The 12,082-nt window shown below is 33.6% G+C and overlaps 2 protein-coding genes across 2 annotated transcripts; one reads left to right on the top strand and one right to left on the bottom strand.

Annotated features, from left to right (window-relative positions):
- The first annotated feature begins 4,435 nt into the window (after positions 1-4,435).
- On the top strand, positions 4,436-5,421 carry LOC110626834. The gene has a single exon (XM_021772959.2). The coding sequence runs from the start codon at positions 4,798-4,800 to the stop codon at positions 5,254-5,256; it is 459 nt and encodes a 152-aa protein (XP_021628651.1). The 5' UTR covers positions 4,436-4,797; the 3' UTR covers positions 5,257-5,421.
- A 1,593-nt stretch (positions 5,422-7,014) lies between these two features.
- On the bottom strand, positions 7,015-8,068 carry LOC110620193 (small heat shock protein, chloroplastic). Its single transcript, XM_021763824.2, has 2 exons — positions 7,676-8,068; positions 7,015-7,592 (listed from the first exon to the last, which is right to left on the bottom strand). The coding sequence occupies exons 1-2, from the start codon at positions 7,947-7,949 to the stop codon at positions 7,162-7,164; spliced, it is 705 nt and encodes a 234-aa protein (XP_021619516.1). The 5' UTR covers positions 7,950-8,068; the 3' UTR covers positions 7,015-7,161.
- Positions 8,069-12,082: the final 4,014 nt, after the last annotated feature.

The following is a 12,082-nucleotide window of genomic DNA, read 5'->3' as shown; positions in this document are numbered from 1 at the left end:
GGTTAGGTAATACCCGGCGAGAAGGTAAAGGGGCAAAAGGATGATCGCTGGGCTTATCTACATCTATCAAGGGCCAAGTACACAATGACAGCCCATCATTTAAAAGCCCATTCGCCATCCACATAATACAAGCCCAACTCATCAGTCAGAGCAACTTAGCCTACTACTTTACCATCCCTATGGTAAATGCCGAGGAAACAGAGGGGCAAGTCATGAAAAGACTCAAAAGTACAAGCAAATGGGAGCATGATAAAGGTCAGACTTGCTCATCACTTAAAAAGTTATAAGATTTGATTTATCGTTAAACAAAGGCTGTGAGATCGGAAAGAGGCGCCAAGAGCACCTCGGGATCATACAGAGCTGAGAGCTCAGAAATTAACTCAAGGATTAAAAGGCCGAGCTCACAGGTCGGATTAGTCCAGCTCGGAAAACATAACTTGAGAGCTCGGTCGGCTAAAGGAGGCTCAAAGCTCAATCCATCAAGAAAAGACCGAGCTCACGGGTCGGTTAGTCAAGCTCGGAAGAGTAAACCGCCCGTCAAATTGGTTAAGTAGGCCTGAGGCTCGGCTCATCTACCAAAAGAAGAAGTTCACGAAATACGGTCGATTCAGCTCGAAAAAAACGGAATAAAAGTTAGTTGGCTAAAGCTACGAAGAAGAGCAGTATCAGTACTTCATCCATGACAGAGAAAAGAACAAGCTCAAGTATGAAAAACAAGCATTTCATTAAAGGAAAAGTACATTACAGCACGTTACAAAGGCCTACATTACAGAATGGAAGACCACCCTTAAAGGATTTACATATCCGGATACTTCATCATCTACGATTATCACCTACCCTACTATTCTAGTCTTCAGTTCGGAGGACTTCTCGCAGCTCGGAATGTGAGTTTTTCAGAAAAGGCCAAGATCTGTCCCGCTATTATAGGGGAACTGAACAAGTTGATTCCCATAAGCATTTCTCACTGTCCCCCTAGGCAAACGTTCGGTTACCCGAATGTGATGCACGGTACATTCGAACAAGCTCAGATATTGTATGCCGGCCGTGCACCACACATGAAAAACATAAGTCTTCGGGCTATGGCCCCGAAGAGATCGCGAAGTACACATTCGAAGAAATCGCTGGAGACTTGACTGAGTGCAGCAGATCTCAGTCTCACATAATACTGGTACTTCACATCGAAGGGAGCAATAATACTGGTACTTCACATCAAAAGGAACAATAAGCTGAGCATTTGCGCCACTTCCATTTATATCAAAAGAAGATAACAGGGGGGGAGGTCGACCAGAAGTCCTGGACGAAGTAGTTTCAGCAACTTGCCGAATGGTCCCACCCATCGACCGCCCTACCAGAAGGATCTCCGAAACAACGTTCAAACTCCTTAGAGGTAACCTTCAATCCTCAAAAATTTTGAATTGACTCATCTTCATCTCAGGTACTGCAAAAGGGTCCCAAAACAGAGATAAGTTAGGATAATCTTCCGTCGAGATGATAAAAGCGAGATTAAAGCAAATTCCTGGGGCAATACAAAAATCCCGCCGGAAGAAGGAAACAGACAGACAAATTCGAAAGAAAAATCCCTTTGCTCCCACAGAATGCCTGGGACTGGTAAGGAGGTGATGTTAATATATATCCGAAAGTTTGTATTTTGCAGGACAGGGGAGTCGAATTCTCAACTAATGCCGTCAGAGTCCTTAAAAGGTATTCATGGGAAAGGAAAGAAAGGACATGTCCAGATAATGATGACAAGAAAGCAAAGATAGCAGAGAACGCGGAAAGTAAAGAAAAGCCCGAAAGAGGAAAGAGCATATAGGATTCAGAAACTGCGCAACGATAAAAAGAGGAAAGGGTATTATAAAGACACCTAGACACGAACAGACGCGGCCATAATGGTTCTTGATATTCACCCCCTCGGCAGTTGGAGCAATAACTCCCGAGAAGGTGAAGGGGCAATTGATGACAGCTGGATTTTTTCACCCCGGACCAGGGGCTTAACCACAGCTAAAGGCCCATAACATAGAGGCCCACGTATCTGATATACCTAACAAGCCTGGCTCATTCAACCTTCAAGACCGGGCTCGGCCCAGCTTCTTCACTCATAACGACCCAGCCCACACGAAGCATGCTCTCTCCTCTCAGGCCTAGCGTCCGGCCCGACTCTCGGCCCAACCCAGGATCCAGAATAATATTCACCAGATAGCCTGGCAGATCCGCTTAAACGTACGTACGAGGAGAATCAGAGGTCGTTACGCATGGAGCAGGCGGCTGATACCCTAGTACCTCCGAATCCGCATGGCAGAGACGCGTGGCCCAATCCTGGAGAGGCCTTTACACGTCACCAGCAAGCAAGACAATGTATAAAAGAGGAGTCCTCTCCTCAGGAAACTTAAGCCTTATTCTGTAATACATAAACCCTTGTAAAACCCTATTCTATTGGATCTCAGATCATCATAAATTAAATTATTTAAAAATAAAATTATGATAATTTCTAAATCTCAAATAATAAGTAACATGAATCTTTTATAGTATTTTAGATAATTTGAATTTAAAAAATAGACATTTTCTTGTTTAAAAATGTTTTTAAACATTTATTTTTAAAAATTTATTTATTTAGTTGTCGACATTTTCTTGAAATTAAATTATTGGAAAATCAGAGAAAATAATTTATCTCTTTTAATTAAATTAAATTATTTTTTAAGAAATTTATTTTTAAAAAGTAATTTTTCTTAAATTAAACGATGCGTTCCATTAATATATGAGGCAGACTTTTTAAAAAAAAAAGTGAATAAATCAACAACTAATTAATGAAGCAATAATTAATTAGGGGACCAGTAGGTGTGAACTCAAAGAGGGAGAGGATATTGATAGTTAATGAACATAAATAAATAAGAGGGATGGAGGGAGCACCACAACTGATCCCACTACAATTCTAGTAGCAATCAAACAAATGCCTAATTATGTCATTTTCCACTTGCACCCATTCACATCACCCCAACCATAAGGTTTATGTCATAATTACACAACAATTCCCTAAAAAAAAAAAAGTAAATTTTATCTGAAAACTTTCAATTTCATTTCAAATTTTAAAAATATTTTATTACACCTATAAACTATTTAAAAATAAAATTATAACGGTATTAAAATTACACTCACAATTTTAATATGATAATAAGTGCATCTGAAAAAATCTGAGAGATTTCAGATTCTGTTCTTTCAATCCTCAATTCCCGATCTCCATTTAAAAATAAAGTTAATATCAAAATTACAATTTATAACTGTATTTGTTGAAAGTAATTTATAATCTATTTATAAAATTTTTGATTGATTTTTGGAGTTACTTATTGGTTTATTTGGTCTGAGGGAATACTTAGGTATTTAATGATGAGCTGCCGAATATAAGAGAGCTTGACGAGAGAATTTTTCACTACAGTTATCGGATTAAAAATGCATATAAAGTGTTTGCTGAAATTGCTCGGTACGTTGGGTATTTTGGATGTGTCCCTCTTCTGGACGTCTGAAACTGAATATAGATGGTTTTATGTCTTTTGGGCATTGAGTAATGCATTTGGTGGTGATTTACTTCACAATAATCTGGATGTTTGGAGAGGTGATTTTGGTGCAAATTTTGGACGAACTTTAGTACTTGGAGCTGAATCATAGGCTGTTCTACTAGGGATGAAATTGGGTTGGGACTCTAGGATCTAGCAATTGGATGTAGAATGTGATACTATTGAAGTTGTGACATTACTTATGGAATACCATTTCCCTTTGGGCTATCTACAATCTCCATCTCCATAAGAGAAATATTGAGAAATATTTTATAGCACTGAAATATCACATTTTACGAATGAATTTTTGTATAAACTTTCTAAGTTAAATGGCTTTAGACGTAGCGAGTAGTGTACATAAATTTATTGATTCTCCATTAAAAATTTTTGATTAATTAGATCATAATTACGCAGGTGTTATTTATTTTAGACGGTGACTTTTATTTTATTAATTTTTAAATAATATTTTATTATATAAATTATCATTTAATCGTTTATATAAAAAAATTTAAAAAGATGATGAGTAAATCGTTTTATTGAATATAGAATAGTTAAAATAAAAAAAAATATATATATATATGTACCATAAAATTAACATGCATATTATAATTCTATTATAATAAATTTTATAATAATTAACTACTACTACTACAATTAAATCATCATACGCTTATCGCTTTCAGTAACGGTGCCATTGTCTACCCGTAGACGCCCAACTGCCATCCCTTCATTATAACTAAAATTTTCGCAACCATACCCATTAAGGTTTCGATTGGCCATTTCCTCTGTTTACCTCCCAAGTCTTCAGAGCAGAGTCATACCAGTAGGCTTATGCCACCTGTACTACATTTATGCATGGAAGCTTTTTTCTTTATAATTTATAATTAACTCCGACTGTTGTTCCAATTGGAGAGTTTTCAACATGGAATAAATAGAGTATACGAGTAAATTCATCTTTAAGGCAGAGATACAAAGAGAGCGAAGCAAGCCTCCACCATCCATTAAGCCAACCATCACTGCATGCGTGTTTGACAAACTTCTCTTCCCTTTCCTTTCTTTTCAAAAAGCCCAATATTATTTAGCTGCCAATTGCTTTTTGCCTCTCCTTTTGTCTTCCCAAATCCAATTTGCCATTTCTTTCTACCTCTCCACTCATTACACAAACCAAAGAAAAACCCATCTTTTATTTGTCCCTCACATATATAAATCAACTTCTTAATCCTCTCTCCCTTCATTCTTGCATAAAAAAATGGGCAATTGCTTAGCTTCTTGCAGACCCAGCAGAGTTCCTGCTCCTGCTGGCGTGGACGAAGCCACTCAGGGCAAAGTTTTTGTTGTGAAGACAGATGGGAAGATAATAGAATTCAGCTCTCCAGTTCTTGTTAAGGATGTATTGGTGAACTTTTCTGGGTTAGGTATTGGTCTGTCAAAAGAAGCCACAGAGCATCTTCCCCTTGATCATGAGCTTAAGTTGGGGCAAGTTTACTACATTCTGCCATCTTTGAGCTCAGCTGGAAGTATTTCTGCTGCTGAAACAGCAGGTGGTGTGAAGAGGATCAAAGTGGTTATTACAAAGCAACAGCTTGAGCAGTTACTTAGAAACCAGGTTTCTGTTGAAGAGCTGGTTCTTTCGAGGCTTGAGAGGACAAGTTTTTCTCTTGATTCTCCAAGAAATTGGAAGCCAAAGCTGGAGACGATTCCAGAATGATGAGAATGATGAAGCTGAACTTGATTGTATAGTTTATGGGGAATTCGATTTTTCTCCTATTTTGGCTAACATGTAAAATTAATTCATGTAACTGGAGAAAGGTCTCGTGTAATTCTGAAAGCTCATACAAGTTCTGAATTTCATGCCTTTTCTAACTTTAGAACATCTCATACCGTCCGAGGATCGTTTTAGCTAATTTTAAGTAGAGAAATTAATGTTTTCCAATTAAGGTTTAGGAGATTCAAAAATAAAATTTTATAATTTCTTTTACTTTCTAATTTTGATCAAACTTAGATTGGGTAAATTACAAATTAGTTTTTGTAATTTTTTAAATCTCGCATATCAGTATTTATATTTAAAAAAAAACAATATTATTAGTTTTACTGTGAGAGATATAATTAAAATCATTCATTTCATTTGAAATTAAATCCATATAATTTTGCGCATCTCAACAATTTAGTTTACATATGATAAATTAATGAAAAATTTATTATTTAATCCTTAAATATTGTTATTATTAATAAGTCAATACATATATTTTCAAAAATCTATTAAAACGTCCTTATATTTTTTTTCGTCAACGAAATAGTTCTTTCGTTTCTTTTTCTGTTAAAAATATATTAGAGATAAAAAGAAAAAAATTTTAAAATATAATTTTTCTCTCAAATAAAATCTCTTATTTAGTTCCTTGTTATTATTAAAAAGTCAGTTCCTATATTTTTAGAAATTTATTAAAATTTTTTTTTCAGATCTATTAAAACATTTTTATCTTTTCTCAAATCTATTAAATGTCCTTATCATTTTTCTCTATCAACAAAATAAAAATGATGATAATGAAGAAGAAAAAAAGGAAAAGAATTGTCTCCTTCTCTTCTTTAAAGAAGAAAAAGAAAAAGCAAATTAAATTATATTTTTAACAATAAAAATAGAGGAATGAATTATTTTATTAATAAAAAAAAATTAAAAATATTTTAATAAATTTTAAAAAAATATAATAATCGACTTATTAATAACGACAATACTTTCACATTAAATTATAAATTTTATGATAAAATAATAATAATTTAACTGTAATTCTCATAACAAAAATTAATTTATTTATTTTTTAAGATTGCAAAACTAAATAAGTGGTTTTTTAAAATTTTTAAATTTAGGTAAAATTTTACTAGACTACTGAATTAAATTATAATCACTCTTTACTTCTGTTTGGAAAGGGTATAATTTTAAATATAAAGTGAATTAGTAACACCCTGCCCTGCCCAGCCTAACTAGCGTAAATGATATCACAAAAATTTTAAAAAAAATAAAATTTTTGGTTTATAATGGGTTTTACGGTTTTGATTTATTTTATTATTCAAACGATGCACAAATTTTCAAACGGTTTGGAAAATTTTCTGAAATAAGATTTCTTTTCTGAAATAAAATTTTTTTTACAAAAAATAAAAATAAAATTTCAAAAAAAATTTAAAATCTCTCAAATTAACTCACACAAATTTATTCACAGTTAAATGTCTAAAATAAAATTTAACTATTTAAATTTTTAAAACAAATTAAGTTACATAATTATTCAATTGTATATATAATTTAATTACTATTTAATCTCATTAATTATTAAAAATATTTTAATATTTTTTTTTAAATTAAAAAATTAGTAAGCGAGTTTATAGTTGCTATAAAAATTATATAATAACTTTTTCTTAATTTAATTATTTTGAATAAAAGAGTAGAATTCTGCATTACTTCTTTATCTTCACAGGCTTTTCATAGCAAGGTGATGTTATTTCTGATTAATTATACATATTTCCAAACGCATCGTTTTATACACATAGCAACAACTCCACACTCTTGAAAGCCAAAGACACTCATCTATATAGTTAAGCATCTTCGATCATCTGCATCAATCCTTTACTGGATTTCTACATCAATCACCTTGCGTTCCACTTTGGTTTTAGGAATGGAAATGAACAGAACTCCATTCTTCAACTCCGCCTTGATTCTATCTTTCTCGCAGTTATCTGGGAGTTTAAGACGTGTATCGTAAGAACTCAGACTTCTGCTAGCCCATGAATCCTCTCCACCTTCTTCGTTTTTATGTTCACCCTTAATAACAAGCACATCTTCCTCCACAAACACCTTCACGTCCTCCTTTGAGAGTCCTGGCATGTCGAACCTCAGCTTGAACTCGTTTTCATCTTCTTTGATGTCCCATGGTGCTCGTACTTCTCCTACTGTTCTGCTTCTGCTTCCAGGCAGTGTCATCGCATCCTCAAATATCCTGTCCATTGTGTCCATCATTTGACGCATTGTCCTCATCGGAGACAATGGATCCAACAAACCTGTAACCAAGATGAAGTTTCAAGTCATCATCCGATCCAAAAACCCTCAAATTTCTCTACCGAATTGATAAAGAAAGACTTACCGAAAGGTGAGACATCAACGGCCAGCTGCCTCCTAGGTCTTTTTTCAACTGCTGTGCCTTGGCTACTCTGAGGATTGACTTGCACATCCACGGATGTGTCCTTGTTATCTCCTGCTGCCTGAGCTCTCACAAAAGACAGCCGTGAAGGTCGAACAGAGTTGGAACCTCTCTGTGGGAAGCTCAATGAGCAAGGAATGGTTCCTTTAGTTGGAGTGTTAATGGGTTTCTTCGACACCAAAGGAGCAGCTGACCAAGACAGAGTTGTAGAAGCCATAGCCCCCTATAAACTTGTGTAGTAGCAGAAAAGAATGAAACTTTTTTTTTTGTGCGAGTGTGCAGAGGGTGTTGAGGACTTTCTTGATTTGCTGACAGATGATTGATGGTGCAATCGAGGAGGGAAGAATGGGAATTTATAGGGAAGTGGGAACAGAGGTGGGAAGTGTATAGAACGGTTGAGAGGATTTGAAAATTCTGGACCCAACTCGGGAACACTCGAATGATCGCAACTTGATTGACACGTGGCTGTTGCTTTCTTTCCTTCTTTCATGTTCTCATCACTTCTGGAAACGTCCTCCTCGTGATGGACGTGACAATTAAATTTCATTTTTATTGTGCTTTATAAGCGGTCAAGTTCTGGTCTTCTTTTAAAAAAGTATTAGAAATTTTTTTTTGAAAAAATTATTTTTTAATTTTTAAAATATATTATAATTAATGAATTTATTTTTATATTTTAAAATTAATACTTTCTTTTTTAAATAAGATTAATACTTTCTTTTAAAATTTAATTATATCAAAATAAAATTTCTCCATAAAAATTTTTGATTAAATTAATGATTTTTGCGTGGCAAAGCAAGAAATAATCTTAAAAATATTCTTATTAATAATAAAATAAAAAATTATTATTTTAATTTTTATAATATAAAAAAATTTACTATTTAATTTGTTAATTTTAAAAAATATATTAAAATATTTATAATATTTTTAAACGTCTACTAATTAATTTTTTTATTAATTTTATCACTAAATAATAAATTATTTAGTCCTATAATTTAAAAAAAATTATTAGTTGATTTCTTAAATTATTAAAATATTTATTAATCAGTTCCTCCATATCAAGGATATTTTAATTTTTTTTATAATATTTAACGATTAAAATTAACGAAAATATTAATTAGTAAAATTTTTAAAATGTTAAAAATATTTTAATAAATTTTTCAAATGACAAACGGTGATTAAATCGAATGATATCAAAAAAATAATTTTTATTGAGTTTTAACTTTTTATTTTTAATAATTTAAATTTTATATATTTTAATTTTTATTATTTTTGCTGAATTTAAATATTAAATTTATTAAAATTTTTATTTATTTATGAAGATTGAGATTGAATTTGAGATTTTCTTTCTTTGAATTTTGATGAAATTAAATTTCAAAAGCTAAAGTATTGAATTTGAAAAATAAAAGGATAAATTTGTTAATGATGTAATATTTTAAGGATAAAAATATATTTTTTTTTCTTCAATTCTTTAAAATAAAGATCTATAAATTTATAAAAATTAAATTTTAGAGATTAAAGTGGGTTCTAGAAAAAATAATTTAATAATTTTTTTATTATTAATGATATTTTTAATGGAGAGATACCTAATTTTAACAGAATAAAATTTTAGATAAAAAAATATTAAATTTTAAAAATTGGAAAGAGGAATCCATTAATTACATTATATTTTAAAATTAAAAAATAATTTTCTCCTGTTTCGTTTTTGGATTTGACGCCACTTTGTTTAATTTTTTTATTTTTTTAATTATTAATATATTATAATAATATATTTATATTACATTATTTATATTATATTTTTATAATAGTAAATATCTTTTATAATTTTTAATATATTTTATTATTAATTTTTAAATAAAAAATTACTGAAATTATATAATTTTTGTATTATATAATTAATATTATGTTATATTAAATATATAAAGATAATTCAGTTATACTGTATATATTTATTTAATAATAAAAAATTTAATTATTTTTTAAATAAATATTAATATAATAATATTATAATTAAATAGTAATAATAATTCGCTATACGTTTATCATATAATAATTGTAATACCCGTCTAGATTTAGACATCGGAATTCCTACCGTCCGATGGAATGCGAGAATGTCAGACGTTTCTAGAAGGGTAAGAGAAAGGTTTTCTAAAATGTTTTCGAGTGTTTTAAAGGTTTAGAATGGAAATGGATTAAGTTTTGAAGAGAAAAGGCCAAGGAGGCATTTTGCCATGTTCGGCCGCCGAAGGTAAAGTTCGGCCGTCGAAAGTGCCCGAGATTCGGCCCCCGAAAGTCTGAGTTCGGCCGCCGAACGTTGCATGGTTTTGCATGCGATTCGGCTGTCGAAGCTGAGGCGGTTGTTCATCTATAAAGGGCACCGAGTCCAGAAAAAAGAGGAGGATTCTTCTCTCTTTCTGGCCTAGGTGAGTTCTTGATCTCCTTGGATTGTTTTCATGGTTTTTTCATTAAATCTTTCAAAGTTAAATAAGTTTTAAGTAAGTTTTAAGTGTTTTTGAAGAGTTTGAAAGCTTGGAGGAGTTTGGAGCTTGGATCTCCATATCTTCGAGTTTGGATCACACCAGCCTTTGTTCCTCAAGAGATAAGTGGAGATCCTTGATTTTTATACTGTTTTCTATACGTTTTATGAAGGGAAGGGGAGTTAATGCTTGAGTTGGCATGAGTTGTGCATATTAGGGTTTATGGACCCTTTATACTTTATGTTTGCTTGTTGAGCTTGTTTGTTGGAGTTTAAGTTGTCTTAAGCTCCTATATGCTTGTTGTTTTGAGATATGGATGAGTTAGAGAGGTTGGATGCATGTTGGGAAGGATTGGAAGGTGTGGGAGGCGTCTTTGTGCACGAAGCTGAGTTTTGGAGGAACTCAGGTTCGGCAGCCGAAGGAGGATTCGGCCGCCGAACATGCCCGACTTTCGTCTCTGGAGGAGACATTCGGCCGCCGAAGGTGCTGCCGAAGGTGCCCTGTCCAGTCTTCCTTTGCTTGTTTTGCATGCATGTTTTGAGGCGTTCTAGAGGGGTTTTGGGGAGTTGTTTATCAGTTGCATAGAGTATGTTTGGTGCCTCATTTGCGTCCTCCATTGTAGGATTGGACCCGAGGAACCGAGGTGTTTAGCAGTAGTAGCTGCTTCAGAGTTAGAGGTAGCCCTGAGTTAGCCAAGCAGTGGCTACAGGTGAGTGGAACTAAACTTCATATTTTACTTAAGAAATGACACGTTTCTAGCATGATTCATGCATCATAAAATGCCATGTTATGTATTAAGTTGTGTTGCATTAGAATCCACGAATATGATGCATTGCAGAAGATGATATTTGTATGGATGAATGTTGGATGATCCTTAGCCCTTGATATAGTCAGAGATACTATGAGATCAGATGAGATATGGCATGAGATAGCCATACCAGGTCGCTCCTGGATAGTCCAGGTCGCTCCTGGTACTATGAGTTAGACAGACAGCCTGTCAGATCAGAGATCAGAGAAGTCCAGGTGATGACCTAGTCTCCTTGGCATAGTGGGACATGTTATGATATGAGACAGATAAGAGAAGTCCAGGTGATGACCTAGTCTCCTTGGCACAGCAGGACATATTATGACATGTAGTAGAGGGCTATTGGTGACAAGTTCATCCGTGAGATGATATGTTTGTGATGTGATGCATTTCATGAAAATATGTAATGAATGAATTGTTTTATTGTTCCTCCTCACTGGGCTATAGAGCTCATCCCACTCCCTTAACCCCAGTTTTGCAGGTTCTGAGATAGCTATGGGAGGTCAGAGTCAACAAGAATAAAGAAAGATATGCATGAATGTATGTTTGTAATAGCGAAGTGGACATGATGTAATTAACAGATTAGTTGTAATGGAATGTATGTCATATACTGGATAGACTTGTGCTTTCCCTAGTGTCTTTGCTTTAGTGCAATGTATGATTAATCCCTTGTACATGAATCCTGTTTTACGTTTCTTGATGAGAAATGTGTGTATCAGGCTTAATGTATGGCTTTAATGAGATACCAGTAGATTGTGTTACAGATTAAAAGGGTTTCAATCCCTTGACCCACAACAGATAGTAGTCACTGGTATAGGCCCTGAGGGCCATTACAGATTGGCATATCTGAGTAGCAGTAGTTAAGCCTGGAGAGTTTTACAGGATTGTTGAGTATTGTTGATCATGTATGGGATTTATCAGGTACACAGAGAGTATAGTCGGCTTGCTACGGGTTCCGGCGGCCTTAAGCCGATCTGGATCCTAGTACCAGTGATGGTTCGGACCGTTACAGAGGGGTACTGATTTTCGGACTGTTACAGATTGGTATCAGAGCATAGGGCCTCAAGAGTA

Source organism: Manihot esculenta, chromosome 1 (genome assembly GCF_001659605.2).
Source record: "Manihot esculenta cultivar AM560-2 chromosome 1, M.esculenta_v8, whole genome shotgun sequence".
Taxonomy (NCBI): domain Eukaryota; kingdom Viridiplantae; phylum Streptophyta; class Magnoliopsida; order Malpighiales; family Euphorbiaceae; genus Manihot; species Manihot esculenta.
Note: the sequence above shows the minus strand (reverse complement) of the source record. Positions and strands in the feature narration are given on the sequence as shown.